Below are 17,814 nucleotides of genomic sequence, written 5' to 3'. Positions count from 1 at the left end.
AGTATGTACTTAACAATTTTAATCATCAATACAATCCTTGATTTCTCTCAGGTTGAAGGCATAGTCTTTGAAGAACCTTGTAGCCCCGTGATTAAAACCACAACTATTAGAGTAATTCTAAGATCCATTGCCATCATCTCAGCTGGGAAGTTAGACAACTCGATGTCATAATTTTTTATTTATTTATGGGTGTACTTATATCAAGAGGAGGTGTATATAAGTCAACCTCCTGGATTTACTGATCCCAAGTATCATCAACACGTGTGTCTACTTAAAAAGACATTGTATAATCTTAAACAAGCACCAAGAGCCTGGTTTAATAGGTTTAGCATGCATCTCCTACACCTTGGCATCATCTGTAGTAAGACATATTCTTCATTATTTTCATTGCAAGCTCAAAAAGGCACCATATTTCTCTTGTTATATGTGGATGATATTATTATCACAGGCAGTAATCCATCGCATATTTTAAAGTTGGTTCAACAACTTGGGAAATAATTTGTCACGAAAGATCTTGATCCTTTACACTTCTTTCTAGGAGTAGAAGTTAAGTATTTTGATGGGGGTATCCACTTAAGTCAGAGTAAGTGTCCTACTGTTGGACAAGACTGAAATGCCTTTCACAAAGGCTATAGCCACTCCTTTTGGCTCAAAAACATGGATTACATGAAGCTTTAAGAAGAAAATACCTAATAATAGTAATAATAACAACAACAACAATAATAATAATAATAATAATAATAGTAGTAGTAGTATGTAGTAATAATAATAATAATAATAAGGGAAATGCACAAGTACCCCCTCAACCTGTGCCTGAAATTTCAGAGACACACTTATACTATACTAAGGTCCTATTACCCCCCTAAACATATTTTATAAGTAGTTTTCTATCCCTTTTCGGTCTATGTGGCACTAGCTTGAAAAAAAAAGTCAACCAATATTGGGCCCACACTATAGTGCCACGTAGGCGCAAAAGGAGTAGAAAATATAAATGAAATAAGTTCAGAGGGGTAATAGAACCTTAGTATAGTATAAGCGTGACTTTGAGATTTCGGTCATAGATTGAGGGAGTACTTGTACATTATCCCTAATAATAATAATAATAATAAATAATCTAATCCTGGGTGTACTATAATCCTAATGGTAAACTAATCCTAGAAATAATATAATCCTAACTAATATAAATGGCATAAGATACATATTGGACCCTAAAGTTGGCTTCAAATTTTAACTTTGACTTCCAAACTTTCATAGTGCACAAATAGGCACTTTAACTATCCTACTTTTCAATAAATAAACACGCGAGTCCAACCTGACAAAACGCGTGAAATGAACGTATTCTGCAAGCGTAAGGAGTAATTTTCGAGGTCCACAACGGTAAAAATTGCTAAAATGACAATTCTACCCCCTACCCCAATTCCGGTCAATCTTCGGCAAACCCAAAACCCCCATTTATTTTACCCATCCGTTCTCCTTCTTCCTCCACACCGGAGCACAACCCTTGAAGTGAACGAGCTTTGAGCTCACTAAACCGACCAGATACGCGACCCCAAACCCATCAGATTCGCTGTCTCCAGCGAGAATCATCACGAAACAACACTGCTGCTATCAGCAGCTCGAACCAGACACAAAAACAACCAAATGACCCCAAAACCCATGAAAACAGACCCATCAACAACACAAAAATCCTAAATAAAAAAGGCATCCATCAACAAACCTATGAACTCCGTCAAACAATGAGCTCCAAGCTCCAAAAACCATTAGGAGGAGTTAATTTTGATTCTTCTATATAAATTAAAATTAAAATTAATTTTGATTATTCAATATAAATTTAAATCAATTTTTATTTTTTTTAGTTCTAAAATCGACGTGTAAAACATTTAACTAGTTGACAGTCATTGAGTGGATCACTAATACACGTTGGAGCGATTGTCTTTGACGCTCTTTAACAGGAAAAATCGTGTGTTTATTTATTGAAAGATAGGATCGTCAAAATACCTATTTGTGCACTGTGAATGTTGGAGGTCAAAGTGAAAATTTTAAGCTAAATTTAGTCAATATATGTATTATGCCAATATAAATAGTCTAATCTTAATTCGACTCTAATTCTATAGTAGTGTTAGAAACTGACCAGTCAGCTTTGTTGGACATATTCCTTTGATATGTTCCAATCGTCACTTTATCAACACTTGTTATATACACATTAATCAGCTTTATTAAATACTTGACATATTTCAATCGTCAAACTTCCTTACATAAAGTTGCATAATATGTGTTTGAAGTTTGGCAAGGATACTTCTTTCCTAAAGTGTGACCTTGTCAAGGTCAAACTTACAATGTTTTTGCTTGAAGTTTGATCTGATTTGGCAATGCGAACATCAGATCCTTTTCTTTTTTCCAATGAAGTCCTAATTGTACAATAACCAAACTTTATACACTTTTTTAATATTGAATTTAATATATAATGATTTGCGAAGAAGAACGATTCTCCTCTTCCTCTTTATTATGTTTCTTTTGCTTCTTTAGTCTGAAAAGCTTGAAATATTAACAAATCACCATTATTTTAAAATAAGAATATTATATATATATATATATATATATATATATATATATATATATATATATATATATATTTATTTATTTATTTATTATTATTTGACAAATTAATAATTGAGATTGATTCTTTATATTATTTGAAATTTATATTATAAATTTAAGCTTATTTAAGATAGATCATTTGCGTATTGTATCTACAAAAAATTATTACATAAACTTTATGCGCAAAATATATGACAAGAAGTAATATTTATGCTTGAACTTCATGTTAAAATGTTTGTAGTGCAGTCTTTATATTATCGGAACAACTTTAATTTTTAAAAAAAAAACTGTTAGAGTTGACCTTATCAAGGCCACAATTTAGTAATAAATATGTGTTGATTTTAGCAAGCCACTATATGCCTGAAATGCAATCAATTTATTTCTAAATTTTAGCCTTGCCAACTGCCACAACTTCAAGCAAAGATGCCTGGAATGTGGGCCTTGACATGATCATAATTCTAGTTTAAAATGTCCAAAATTTGTCAAACTTCAAACACATTTACTTACAAATTTAGTTTTGTATGGCTGAAGGGTTTCTAAGGTTGGTATAATTGCAAAAAAATGAATACAATCTCGGCTACAACTTAATTAAATAGTGATTTCAAAAATCGTGTAGTTGTGCGTGCACTTTACCTTAGTGAGAGGCTTATACAAGGGTGTGCATATTGGGTAAATCGATAATTCGAAATAAAAGAAATGTTATTTATTTATCAATATTGAATTATTAGTTTAACATTTTTTAATGGTTTAGTATTTTTATTATTGAGTTATCAATTTTATAATGATTAAAAATATTTTATTAATATATAACCAATATTTTGAGAATAATTAATAAATTACTCTAATTTTACACCAATCAAAACGATGCTTCCCTGTTCTTAATGTTCATTGAATGTATTATTATTTCAATGTTCACACTTCACTGAATATTGTATTAGCTATATTGGCAAATCACATAAATAACTTTATCAGTAGATGTAGCTTGAAAATTGCTTATTCAATACTTTGTTTGGCGGTAACTTTTTGATGCATGATTTTAATTTTTTTACATAACGTTTAAATTGAAAATTAAATGTTAGTGATTAATAGTTGATTAATTGATAATCAATATTTTAATAATTTCTTAATGTTTTGGCGTACTTACACACCAATTAACCTTTAAATTTGAATTACCTATATTATATTTGTGTGTGATCACATAGTTATTTCTTTCTACCTAATGACATATTTAATCTAATATACTCATTTATTCTACCTTTAAAGTGTAAACGATTACACATAATAATAAAAATACGATATATTAAAGGAATTTAATAACAATTTGAGAAGTCAAATATGCATTAAGCTTTTTGAAATCTGCAAAGTTAAGGTCTTCAAATATTTCAAGTCTGCAAGTAAATGATTCATTTGGATGTAAAATTTACAACTATACCTTTTTGCTCTTCTTTTTCTTTCGATAAATGAATTCATTATGATTTATTTATTTTTCTAATTCCTATATTGAGAAAAAATTATGTTTATATTTATAACTCGTAAGTATGGTTGTTCCTTTTTCTATTCAAATAAATAAATTAAAATTGATTGAGTTAACTTAACATCAAAATTCAAAAAGTATCATCCAAAATCAGAATACGTAAGTCAATTAAATACGGAAAAATTGAAAAATATTTGTTCCTTTGTACCAAATGCACCCTATATGAAAAAATAGAATTTCTAATTATACATCAGCATATAGTAACATATGAACGTATATATATGACCACCATAAAATGTGTATACTGACATACATACGACAAGAAATGGTATGATATATATCCAATTATCTTGAAAAATATTAATAATATGATTTTGATATGTTATTTAGTAGGGTATATAATACTCTATATATTTTTTAAAAAATTATATTCGGTACGTATTTGATATTTTTCAACTGTAAAGATAAGTGTATAGTGCTTGGGCTAAAATAATAAATAATCCAATTTCACACATCTCAATAAACGGTGTCGTCATCATTCCGGTTTCTTCTTCTTGATCGCTTTACTTATAAATCATTTTATCTCTAAATTCATTTCAACTGTCTCTGTTTTTTCTTTGTAATATAATTTTCATTCTCAAACGAAATCCAATATGCAGCGAAGTGCTGAACGAATCGCCACCATCTCAGCCCATCTTAACCCTTCTCCTTCTTCTCACCAGGTTTCTTCTGCTTTTTTTTTTGGTTCAATTTTAGTATAGTAAAATGATAAAGCACTACTTTGTTCTTATTGATCGGTGATACATACTGATTTGTTTTGTCAATTGGGGCTCAAGATGGAGGGATTGAGTGCAGCTAATTGCAGGGCGAAAGGGGGTTCTCCGGGGTTCAAAGTTGCGATCTTGGGTGCTGCAGGAGGTATTGGTCAGCCACTTGCAATGCTTATGAAGATGAATCCTTTGGTTTCGGTTCTGCATCTTTATGATGTTGCAAATACCCCTGGTGTAACTGCTGATATTAGCCACATGGATACTGGTGCTGTGGTAATTCTTCCAAGGAATTCATTACTGACTTTTTAAGCTTTTAATATCAAAACCTTTACTTTGAATGGAGCTGCAAAATTGGAGCAGTAATGAAAAACAGAGCTGTCAAGTTAGAGGACAGTGTTATGTGATAAAACCATGTAGCTTTTATTGAATATTTTGTAAAACCATCAATGTTATTGGTAGTGAATGGGGGCGTCAAAGGCCCAACATATCCACAAAATGAGTTTGTAGAAATGTGAGTATTAAGATGGATGTATGGCTAGGTTGCACTAGATGAGAGATGATAATTAACACTCGTAGATGACAAAATGATAGGTGGTCTCTTATGATGTTTAGCATGTTATTTAAAGATTTCTAGATGTATCGATTTGTAGGTATTGACAATATGATTATGGAAGATCATAAAATGATACGAGGTAGGCAAGTCTTATGGAAGGAAATATCCCATTAGACTATCAGTCTTTCGAAATGAATTACACTTCTTTAAGAATAGAGCACATCAAGGTAAAGAATGCATTAAGGCAAGAAGGACTAGTTAGGATACTGTTTAATGGTAAGGCTTACACTTACATTAGATTCTTTGTCTATGAGATTTTCTTTTCTGGGTAAAGAATTGTTTGTAAGAAACTTCTTCTTCTGGCTTGAGATGAATTTAACTGGGAACATGATCTTTTTGATTAGCATAGACTAATCCCAAGTTGTTAGGGACTGAGGTATAGTAGTTGTTGTCTTAAAGACTTGTATGTCCATGTAGGAAAATAGTTTTGAACTTTAGTTTTAGAGCACCCAGGGTTTACCTTGAAAGCTAAATATATAGTATTGGAATGTAATGTACCTGAATAAAGGGGAAAGAAGAAGAGATATATAAAGCTGATCTCCACTAATATGGGGTAGAGGTTTAGTTGATTGACTGGGTTTAAAGCTGACCTAGCAGCCTAGCATCTACTGGATCTGTCATTTCAAAGTCATGTAAGGAGGATTACTGTGAAATTTACTAAAGGGTGCGATATATATAGTATTTGTTGCTGAATATATCTTGAATAATTGAATAATCTGTTGAGATGTTATAAGGAAACGAAAAATAGCATAACAAACTGGAAATTGGTTGCATTTCACAACATTGGAATGGTTACATTGAAGCTAGTATGCCAATAAGAGGGGTATCACTCGTGAAATTTTGTCCCCATTGTAGATTGTTCTTTCGGGGCTCATTTAGACCCTAATTCAAACTGAGATGAGGCCAGACTTTGCCATTTGCAACACTGCTCTACGTTGCAAGTTGATGCTTGCTTAGTTCTGAGATAACCCATACTATGATGTTGTGTGCGTTCTAGCTATGAAGTTGATCAGTGTTGTTCTTTTGTCTTTTAACAATTAACTTGTTTTTCTTGACTTCTAGGTTCGTGGTTTTCTAGGACCTCAACAATTAGAAGATGCTCTCACTGGCATGGACCTCGTAATAATCCCTGCTGGTGTTCCTAGAAAACCAGGCATGACAAGAGATGATCTTTTCAACATAAATGCAGGAATCGTGAAGACTTTATGTGAAGGAATTGCAAAGTGCTGTCCTAAGGCCATTGTCAATATAATTAGTAATCCTGTAAACTCTACAGTACCAATTGCTGCAGAGGTTTTCAAGATGGCTGGCACCTTTGATCCTAGGAGACTCTTAGGTGTCACAATGCTTGATGTCGTCAGAGCCAATACTTTTGTGGTATGCATAACTTTCTGAACTGATTCTCTTGTGATTTTCACTCCTCCGCTTCCCTTTGAACAGACAGCTACTCAATGTTTAAAAAGCTAGAAACTGATATACAAGTGTTTTTCTTGACTTCCTATTTGGGAGAAAGATTGATTGGACCATGTTACAAGCTCCATCCAGAAAATCCTGTTCGGTCTGTCCCAAAATTAGGTCCAAGTTTTTGAATGAAAAATCCATCCAGTACTCATTTTCTCTCAAATATTGTTTTAGCTCAGCTGTTATTGGTCACCCTTTTATCCTTTTAAATAAGACTCGGCGAAACTTGACATCAACTGTAGACTAGTTTTTCTTGAGAATACATTTTAATTTCTTCTTTGCTCTCTGTATCCATTTTCGGCCAAAGCTATAGAAATTGGTGGAGCTCTATTACATTTTAGTCTCTAGTATTTGAAGCTAATTCATTTTATGAGCATGTACCTTTGCGGACTGTTACTTTTTATGCTTCACAGACCTGTTGCATTGTTGACCTTGTGTACTAGTATAAACAGATAACAAGAACCTGAGGTGAATGCCATATACTCCTGATTAGTTTGTGGAACTGTGGCCAGCTATCAACCATCTGATTCTGGTTTATTTTGAGAGTTATACACATGACCTTTGATGAACATTATATTGGCATATAATTAAGAACATTAAAAGTGACATGGATGATTTTGTGTGTACCAACTGAATACTCATTGAATTGTTCTGTGGCATTTAATGTCAAGTTTCTGCCTGGTCTAATCTCCTTCATGTTATGAAGGCTGAAGTTTTGGGGCTTGATCCTAGGGAAGTGGATGTTCCAGTTGTCGGGGGCCATGCTGGTGTTACAATTCTACCTCTTCTTTCCCAGGTTTGATAAACTTAGTTCAAACTGAATATTGCTTGTTAATGGAATCTTGTTAACCTCACATTTGTTTTTCACTTGTCCAATGGAATTCAGATTAAGCCTCCTTGTTCTTTTACCCCAGCGGAAACTGAACATTTAACATCTCGTATACAAAATGGTGGAACTGAGGTTGTTGAGGTAAGCTGAAATTGAAAACTTGTTAATGAGTTCTTTTATTATTATATTGAAATAGTTGTTGTTCCTGGCCGATGGTATTGCTTTTCCTTTACTGTTTTTGTTTCCAAAGACCTTGTCAAGTAAGGTCTTTGTTGTTTATATTTGAAATTACCATAGACTACGTGCCGACAGAGGTTCATTGACTTGAGATCTTCGTTAAAAGGTTGCCCCGATTCTTTCCAGCAGTTAGAGAGCACTATTTCCTGATTTATCTTATATTGGAAGTTAGCCTGTTGTCTCCTACTCCATAATTTTGCCCATGTTGTCTGTTCCATGGTTGACAAAATCAATTTCTGTGAAACTTCACCCTTCCAAAGAATAGTTAGGCATGTGTTTCATGACATTGCATGTTTAGATGTCACAATCACAACCTAGAGAAGTTTCAGTCCTTACTCTTAATGGTTGCATTCCTCTCCCTTCCTCCCGCAACAGTAGTATATTGGCTTGGGACAATCCTTATCTTCGACCTCTAATATGAAGTACTAGCATGTCAAGAATCGTGCTTCAACTATATTGCCATAAGTTGTTGTCTCACTCCTGAATTGATTTATCATCTTTCTCCATCATCCTACCTTTTCTTGCTACTCTTAACAAGGAAATTTCTGGATTGCATATATCATGGTTTATTTGGCTGTCATAGCACCAGAAATTACTGAGTAAGTTAACTCCATTGTTAGAATTCATCTGTTGTTGAATGGACATGGTGCTCTTTTTGCAGGCAAAAGCTGGTGCTGGTTCGGCAACTCTCTCTATGGTTAGAACATTTCTGTGCTCTTTATTTCAATTTCTCTTGTTTTGCCATTGAGAGTTCATATCATCCACATCGAGGCTGAATGACAAAGTCTTTCCTAAATTTTCAGGCATATGCTGCGGTTAAATTTGCTGATGCATGTTTGCATGGATTGAGAGGAGATGCTGCTATTATTCAATGTGCCTTTGTGTCTTCCCAGGCATGTATTTTAAACACACTCATGCTAAAGTTCCTCTGCAGCTTGTATATGTTAACACCACATAACTTTATTCTGGAACATTGACAACTTGGGGGTCATGACAGTTAGTGGTGGTGGTTAATGATCTTTGTAGGTGACTGAACTTCCATTTTTTGCATCAAAAGTACGGCTTGGGCGTAGCGGAGTTGAAGAGATATTCCCCCTTGGTCCCCTAAATGAATACGAGAGGTCAATGTTCTGATCAATTACCCCTTGAAATAACTGTCATGTTCATTGTGCTGTTATATATTGAAAGTACTGGTCAGATTTTTCTCAATATACTAAATTTTGCAGGACTGGGCTTGAGAAGGCAAAGAAAGAGCTAGCAACAAGTATCCAGAAGGGCGTCGGGTTTGTCAAGAAATGAGCAGACAACTAAGTGACTTCCAAAAGATGCTGCCATACATCTCATATCTCCAGTTTCAGAAAAATAAGATACTCCTGTTTCTTTGTTGTATGTTAGGCAAATCTTGTTCTACTTTCTACAGATATGATTTAGTGCAGAAAATAAACGTAGTATCTGGTCATGTAGAACAAACTTGCAAAGTATTACTCCCTCGAGTTCATAATAATTAAATTTTTGTGCTTTTTTTTTCCCAATGTCCAATGTTGGAAATTTGTTCTATTTTTGCCCTCCATTTACATTTTTTTTTTTGGTAAGTTAAAAAAGAGTTTAATCGCTCATATTTATGTCTTTCGAGTACTAGTCATGTAATATAATATACACAAAAAGAGGCATCAATTTTGTTAAAACAGCTAACATAGTAATAAGCCAAAGGGCATCATGGATGGAAACTGATGAAAGTAGCTACAGAGCCTTAGAAGCAGAATAATTCATATTTATTGCGACATTTGGTCAATAAACAAGAAAAAGTAATAGATCAAGCCTAGGTATAGTTCTGGTTCGAACACATAGTCTGACGGAAAAACAGTGAGTTACTGAAACCAATTCTTCTTCTGGAAATATCAAATTCCACCAAGTTATCCTGCATTTGATACGTACCGATAATAATAGCTTCTCCCCAATCTCTAGTTAATCGTTCAACAAAGGCTAGACATACAGCATCCTCGTTAACTTTCACCAGCGAATTCGCTCCAGTAATAGTCCAATGCATATTTTTCTTATGTAAACCAATGTTAATTTCAGGAGCATTGAAGCCAAGGCGCGACATACCAATATCTCTCGAGTTAAAACAAGTTGTAAATGGTTCAACTGGAGCTACAGATCTAACCTCTTTTGGCATTTCATTAACAAAAGCTTCTGTTACCGCCTTGTAAATAGAACTCGCCAACATAGTATAAGGCAAACCCGTGCTAATACTTGTTCCACCTTGTTTTTCCAATGAGAGCAACGTTTTATTAATTGGTACATTTTTGCCATTGATGCTAATAGATGAAACTGTAATGTAGTATTCAGAGATCTTCTTGTCTCTTACAACGTCGTATGGGCTGGTAAGTATAGGTGTGTAGATAAGATCTCGCGAGGCATTAAACCCACCGTTAAACAAATAAGGGCTGTTACCGATGAAGATTATACCATTTCGTTCTGTTGATGAGCTCAAGCAAATGGCGAATTTTCGGGTGAATTTGAAAGCTGATGCAAGTTGAACAGGAAGTGATACTGCACTTTGATGTCCAAAACCAATTGTTCCTTTAACATCTTTACCTAGATCTTGAGTTACATATGATCCAGCGCAGCTGAATATATAGTTTGGAATCGTTGCAACAGGGCCTGAAAATTAAAAGTGGTTGAATCTCGTGGTCTTAAACATGTCAGGTGTGAAATTAAAATTTAAAAGTTGTCAACAAATAATAAATACGTACCTACAAAAGAGCCGCTAATGGATTTGATTGTCAAAACATCTCGTGCGATTTCACCCCTTGTCAATATTTGAACAAGTGGATTTTCAATAGTGTTGTAGCAACCATCTTTGTTACATCCAGGACCACGTTCCACTAATCCCACAAGACAATCTCCACATAGTGTGGTGCTAGCAAGTTTACATTGACTTGATTTGCAATGAGCTGCTTTGTAACTTGAACTGTTGTACCCTTTTTCACAATCTACCCATACACTATCACCAGCAAGATGGATTGAGAGTTTAAGGGGAACTAAAGGTGTTCTTTGTTGAATTTCAGATATGTGTTGTAGGCTAATTGGATCTTTTTTTACTGCAAGAAATAGTGTTTTAGGATGGAAAGTGGTTTTAGCTAGGGTATTATTAGTTGATATTGTTGTTATGAGAAGAAAGCAATAAAATGGAAAGATATAATAGTAGGACAATGCCATAATTTGGAATAGCAAAAATGATTTATTTTATGTGAAATATTGGATTCAATAAGAATGTATTTATAGCTAGGGTAGCGGTTCCGCTCCATAAATAAATATATATATATATATATATATATATATATTATCATGATGGTGGAAATAACTAAGAGTCAGTCTCGATTACAATAAATTTAATATTGAGTTTGTGCTTGAATTGGAAGGATCTCCTCTATTCATAGTAGAGTTAAATAATTTTTATATCAAATTTCATTAATCAAAATCACTTTTTATTCGAGAAATACAAGACATATGTATTTGTCTTGACCTCTTACTAAATTTTGAGAATATTTTGTACTACTAAAACTAACTTTAATTTTGTTTAGGACTATAAAATTACTATAATTAACTATCACTAATTTAGGAAAATACTTTTTCTCGGCAGCAAATTAAACACACTCCTAATTAATCAAAACTTGACATCGAAGCTTCCGTTTCCATTGGTTTGAATATTTTCAATATGAATTTTCTTGGAAGCTGTTATCTGCCACCAGCCCACCACTAACTGAGTCCTTTTTTCAAGAAAAAATAATAATTTTATATATTTCCACGTTTTACAATTAGTTGGATGCACCGACTAGATTTGAACTCCTTATATTTCAATTTAGAATTTAGGTTATATAAATTGATATTTGAGTGTGTAGATTAATTACTTTTTACATTATCAATATATTTTAAACTTATTATTATAACTTTGCACAACCTATTTTTAGTTAAAAATATCGATTTAAACTGGAATTCTTCTTGTTTGCCCCGTTATGTGCTAGAAATTCTCGAGTTGAACAAAATTTTTACAGGGATAATGCACAAGTACCTCCTCAATCTATGTCCGAAATCTCAGAGACACATTTATATTATACTAAGGTTCTATTACTCCTGAACTTATTTTATTATTAATTTTCTACATCTTTTAGGCATACGTGGCACCATCTTGTAGGTTCAATGCTGGTTGACTTTTTCTTTCAAGCTAGTGTCACGTAGGCCGAAAAGGGGTAGAAAATTACTTATAAAATAAGTTCAGTGGGATAATAGGACCTTAGTATAATATAAGTGTGTGTTTAGAATTTCGGACATAGGTTGAAGGTACTTCTCCATTTTTCCAATTTTTATATGTAATACCTAAAGTTGTAAAAAAAAAAAAACTTCATTTTTACCCATTAGTCTGCTTGTGTCCAATTTTTTTTTAAAAAAAAGCTTTGTCATCTCATTTTTCAAAGCTTTGCAGACATCAATGTGAAGAATTTTATTTATTATCTCCACCAACAAATTGATTTAATCTCTCAAATGTGAATATTGAGAACTTTTGATTTGGATATTAGCGTAGTGAGTTGGTGGTTTTTTTTATGGTGTATAACAAATGTATAGCATTGTATAATGTGTATGTATATACAGTAACCATTTTTTGTGTAAATGAGTCTAATTAATCTGAACTGATAATTATTCAGTATCATATAATCTACATTATCAGTAACACTGAAACCGAACAAGCTAAGTCCCATTATCAATATTACCTTTCTTTTCTTTTCTGATAAGGCACAATAAACACGTGTTCATGTTACCCTTGCTAAATTTCACGAAGACAAGTCATTGAATGTCTGGGATTTCATTTGCTGTATTCATCAGCTCGTCTGCCATTATAATTGCTTATTATGCAGATACAGAGCTCTAAGAGCTCCCAATCTTGATGAAGGCCTGTGGGCGTATTCACAACCAGAGGTTTGTCAGAAAATTACATTGTATATAGAGGTTGAATTTTAGTTTAGTAAATACATATATAAGCATTGACACAAGTTAAATGGTTAAGGTGTCGTGAAAATTCCTTGAGATTGTGGGTTCTAGTTATACTATTTTTAGTACTAAAAATAGTATTAAGAGGAATTTATAAGGTCAGAATTAAAGTGCTAAGTTCCACAATTCATATATATAACACCCAAGCTAGTTGTATAGTAGAGCAAGTAGATCGCATGATGAAGTTGTCTTAGTTGTAAAAAAAGAACCCTGTTTATAGAGCCGTGTTTTTATATTTACATAAAAAGAAACTGCTTATGTAGCCTGTTTTTAATAGCGTTCATCAATCAATAACAAGTACATCTAGTCTAATCTGAATGTATATGAAATTTGGGCAACGAATTAAACTATGCCTACAAAATTGAAAATAACATAGTTGCAACTCTATGCCTTGTCTTCTATACTGTTTGCAGAAACTCCTTCTGGTGTAGCTGTTCCTTTGTTAGCGGTGAGGTAGCATCTGCAAACTTCCAGAACAACAGCAACAAAGGACAACGAAGCAAGAAAAGCAATGTAAGCATTCTTCCAAATCCCGACATCCGTCATCTGGAAACCTTTGAAACAATTGAGAATTCCCATTATAATAGTACCATAACCAGTGCACCAGTGATAAATATTCCAATACACCCTGTATTTGTGTTCCTTTGATGGCCGTAAACGATGAGCTAACACTTGAAATGTTGCAAGCATTAAGAGTGCAGCACCAATGTACCTATGACAAGAGTGTTGTTTAACTGAAGAAGATTGTCTCCCAAGATAAAATCCCAAACCTCCACCAGCAATACCAAGAAAATAAGCTATACTTTGACAATAAATATGTAGATTGAACCACAAAGCTGAATAGTACTCTTGTAATGGTAGATATCTCAATCTAGCAAGAACAACACCTAGTGGCATCATCATTCCCCAACTAACCGCATTGATAACACCATGTACTATCTTTATCTTAGACCTTGAATTTAGTTTTACATTAGGACTACTCATAGACACAGTTTTCCCAGAATGGAAATTCAAAGTCCCAAAAGATCTCAAGTTATCTCATGACATGCCATGACTTCCTGGTGTATCATCATCTTGTAGTCCTCCTTCTTGCCAAACATGATTCACAACATTGCTTCCATTCATAGGTACCTCAAACCTCGCAAAGATAATGACTTGTCCATTGATATACTGGGCTGAAACATTATGAACCGTAAAGGCGATATACTGGGAGCCGGTCATCCCTGTAGATGTTGGGTTTATAGCCCAAGCAAGCCATCTTCCGTGCTGACTTTCAGACTTGCTAAAGGCGATATCAACAGTACGAGAAGTCATGTCGTAATTCCAGTGAATAAAAGAATTCAAAGTATGAAGATGGCTGCATGAATTGTAGGATTTTCCATGGAAGTGGAAATCGGAGCAGTTGGTTCGAGCATATGATGAGAGGAAGCATAGGGAGAAAAAGAAGCAAAAAAGCAAGAGGTTATTAGAGTATGCCATCAAGTACGTAGTTAATTTCTTATGCAAGAGGTTATTAGAGTATGCCATCAAGTACGTAGTTAATTTCTTATGATGAGAGGGTGGTATATTTATTATATGCATGAACTAGGTTAGTCAAATTTGGAAATTAGTATCTATAATCCCATTATGAGTGGGAGTAGGAAAACTTAAACCTTTTTTAAAAGATTAGTACTAATTTTTAAACATAAGGTAATTTGTTTTTGAAAAAAAAAACGCTTTTAATTTATATATTTAATTGATATTTTCAAATTGTACACATAAAATGTAGTGATAAAACAAAATGCTGAACTGAACTAAGAATAAATCTTGAAAAAATATACATGAGTTATCATGCCACAATAAATTCAGTCCCTTTACAATTTTTATTGTTTTTAAGCTTTAATTAATCACTTTACAACTTTCATTACAATACTTGTCCTCCTTTCACCACCCAAAGTCACGTTCTTCACCGCTAACAGCTTCGACTTTTTGAACAATTTCACCACTTCTTCCACCTCTTCGCCACCACACTCTTCCACAGCCACAACACACGCGCCGCCATCTCTCACCGTTCTCTCCATTTCCCTCACGTATCGGGCCGGAAACAAGGCCCGTTCTAAGTACGGGCTGAACCCGAAATGAAACACCTTATCCAAAAAGGGCAGATTGTGTGGATCCGCACGGCGCACCAGAGGATGCGATTCAACAACCTCGATGCCGGAGACATGGTTAACCCCCATGTTATTCAGGGCCATAACAGAATGACCCGCCCCGGCTGATACAACTAAGATCCGAGAATTGTTGGAGAAGAAATTTTGGGCCTGGAGGGATTGGAATTGAATTGTGAAAGAATGTACAGTTTGGATCCATGATTTGGTGGACCATATACGGCGATTGTGTTTGTTTATATTGGTAAAAGTTCGATGGGTGAAATCGCAGGTGGATTTGGGGAATTTTTGTTGGGGCTTTGGATTGGGATTGATGAAGGTCTGTGGGGTTTTGAGGTAAAGGAGGAGAAGGGTTAGTGTCGCAATTGTAATGGATATGAAGGAGATTTTGTTGAGGAAGCTCTCCATTGATGAATCAATCCCGATAAATATTGATCAACTTAAAATGGAGCCGCTTTTCCTTTTGGCGTCTATTGAAGGGAAGATCTTACGAGAAATTTAAAGTACAAAATTGTCCTTTTAATTTTGAACTTTTATTCGAAGGGTCAAATATATTGGTATACTAATGAAAATGGTTCAAATATACTTTTGGTTAAAATATGCCTCTCTTACTATAATTTGATATAATAAAAAGATGTTATGTTAATAACTACATATTTATGATACTGATGCATTAATTTTACTCCTATCACGAATTGCGATTACTTTTTCAAACGTTAAATAGGACTTCACCAAAAAAGAAAAAAGATTTCATCTATGAGTTCCCAAAAGCAAGAGGGTCATTTGGTAATATTTCATATTGTTGATGATTAGCGCTTTTAGACGAGAATCTTATAACTCATTAATTATAAGTTTTTGGTGATGATTTTGGAGAAAAAGAAAAAGAGAACTGGGTATGATCGGCCAGAGATCAAAAGAAGTGACTTTAAGTTAAGCTGGTAGCAACAGTGGCTTGGGCAAATAGTGGAAATGCGATCAATACGTGTGATAAGGCAACCAGTTGCAAGAGAAGTGTTAAGGTATCGAAGGGTTCTTTAGTGAACGTTGAGGAGATTTGGTGAAGTCCAACACAAAATGAAAGAAGAGAAGACTACTTATGCGAAGTTGATGAAGAACACAAATAAGGAGGATAAAAATGTACAAGGTGGCGAGGAAGGAGATGAAGTTGGTGTTGATTATGACAGCAAAAGGGGGAGTTTTCAAATTCCTATACAAGGAGCTAGGGAACAGAGACGAAGATAAAAGTTGTATAGAATAGGCATCACTCATATGTGGAACTTGGAGTGGCTAACTAGGTTTTTTAATATCACTTTTTAAGATAATAAAAAAGTTCGAAGAATGGAAGTGGAGTATGATGATTATTTCATTGTACTAGAACATAGATGATTGTCAAAACTACAATAACTAAGAGTATCAAGTATGATTGCGGGTGGTGGAGATGAGGGTGAGGATCGAAGGAATATGTGTGCGATTGAACAAAGACTAAGGTGAGGACAACTTCCGAGTAATGATAGGGTTGCACCAAGGCCTATGAGTCACTGAAACGATGACAGGAGTGCCCTTTTTCTATCATTAGAGGGATCAACTCTTAGCTCATTTCTTATCGCACGGATGACGATGTATATACTTGACATAATATGTTATTTGTATATGACATATAACTCATCTGATGTAATCATGTACCACATATAACATAAATAAAAGGCCTAAGTCATCTCCAGCCACTTAAAGTTGTCCGCATAATTCATTTAGACACCTCAACTAATCATTGTGCCAATTGAACATTTTATTTGTTCAAAAGTCATTCCTATTAGACACAAAATGCTGACATGGCAAAAAAACGTGTAATTCACTTTCCTTGAGCGCGTTAATTTATTAAAAATAATATTTTTCTTTTTTTTCTTAATTTATACCACTAAGTTAATTTTTAAAAAAATAATTAACAAAAAAAATCAGTTGTCTTCTTCTTCCCTATTTCTATCAACCCCACCCCACCCCAACCCCCATACCCATGCACCAGTGGTTATCTTCTTCCCCCACCATTCTAATGATTTCAAAATTCTTAGCATCAGTGGTTATCTTCTTCCCCCACCATTCTAATGGTTTCAAAATTCTTAGCATTTTGTTTCTTTTATAAATTTTTCGAAGAGATTTTTTTCCCATCTTTCTCTACCTAAAAAACGAGATGAAGTAAAAAGTTATAATTAATAAAAAAGCTGATGAAAAAAAAATTGTCGAGTTAAAGATGGAACTGTACAGGGAGGGGAGGGTCGCCATTAATGGAATTAGAGGGATATGTATGTTTTGGATTCCAATTGAAGGCAGGGAAGTGGGTGTTTAAGTTTTACTCCTTTTTTTCATTTTTTTTTTACTTTAAAATAATTTTTTATTTTTTTTCTTTATAATATAATGTTTAAATAATTTTTTGGATTAAAAAATAACACATGTCATTATTTAATTGGTCAAATTGACATGTTAGCGCGAGTGTATTTCACACATCCTCTACTTTTTGTTTATTCTCAAAAAAATGTTCAAATGGTTCAAATTCAAAATGGTTGAAGTGTTCAATAGGTAGTACATCTAGTTAAGGTGTCTAAATGAATAATCGGGACAAGTTTAAGTGGTCGCATATGACT

At 33.9% G+C, this 17,814-nt stretch overlaps 4 protein-coding genes across 4 annotated transcripts; 1 reads left to right on the top strand and 3 right to left on the bottom strand.

Moving 5' to 3' along the window:
- The first annotated feature begins 4,378 nt into the window (after positions 1 to 4,378).
- LOC101249428 (malate dehydrogenase, glyoxysomal) lies at positions 4,379 to 9,514 on the top strand. The gene is made up of 9 exons (XM_004233419.5): positions 4,379 to 4,794; positions 4,909 to 5,115; positions 6,518 to 6,832; positions 7,623 to 7,712; positions 7,803 to 7,886; positions 8,644 to 8,679; positions 8,786 to 8,875; positions 9,009 to 9,103; positions 9,209 to 9,514. Exons 1-9 carry the CDS (start codon positions 4,726 to 4,728, stop codon positions 9,279 to 9,281), a joined length of 1,059 nt encoding a protein of 352 aa, XP_004233467.1. The 5' UTR covers positions 4,379 to 4,725; the 3' UTR covers positions 9,282 to 9,514.
- Positions 9,515 to 9,732: 218 nt separating this feature from the next.
- LOC101268065 (probable aspartic proteinase GIP2) lies at positions 9,733 to 11,239 on the bottom strand. The gene is made up of 2 exons (XM_004233908.5): positions 10,739 to 11,239; positions 9,733 to 10,646 (listed from the first exon to the last, which is right to left on the bottom strand). The coding sequence occupies exons 1-2, from the start codon at positions 11,202 to 11,204 to the stop codon at positions 9,802 to 9,804; spliced, it is 1,311 nt and encodes a 436-aa protein (XP_004233956.1). The 5' UTR covers positions 11,205 to 11,239; the 3' UTR covers positions 9,733 to 9,801.
- A 2,176-nt stretch (positions 11,240 to 13,415) lies between these two features.
- LOC101268352 (cytochrome b561 and DOMON domain-containing protein At5g47530-like) lies at positions 13,416 to 14,345 on the bottom strand. The gene is made up of 2 exons (XM_010319064.2): positions 14,077 to 14,345; positions 13,416 to 13,983 (listed from the first exon to the last, which is right to left on the bottom strand). The coding sequence occupies exons 1-2, from the start codon at positions 14,343 to 14,345 to the stop codon at positions 13,416 to 13,418; spliced, it is 837 nt and encodes a 278-aa protein (XP_010317366.2).
- Positions 14,346 to 14,917: 572 nt separating this feature from the next.
- Positions 14,918 to 15,250, bottom strand: LOC101268647 (uncharacterized). Its single transcript, XM_004233910.1, has one exon. It carries the CDS (start codon positions 15,248 to 15,250, stop codon positions 14,918 to 14,920), a length of 333 nt encoding a protein of 110 aa, XP_004233958.1.
- Between the last annotated feature and the right edge of the window lie 2,564 nt (positions 15,251 to 17,814).

This window comes from Solanum lycopersicum, chromosome 2, assembly GCF_036512215.1.
Source record: "Solanum lycopersicum chromosome 2, SLM_r2.1".
In the NCBI taxonomy this organism is placed as follows: domain Eukaryota; kingdom Viridiplantae; phylum Streptophyta; class Magnoliopsida; order Solanales; family Solanaceae; genus Solanum; species Solanum lycopersicum.
Note: the sequence above shows the minus strand (reverse complement) of the source record. Positions and strands in the feature narration are given on the sequence as shown.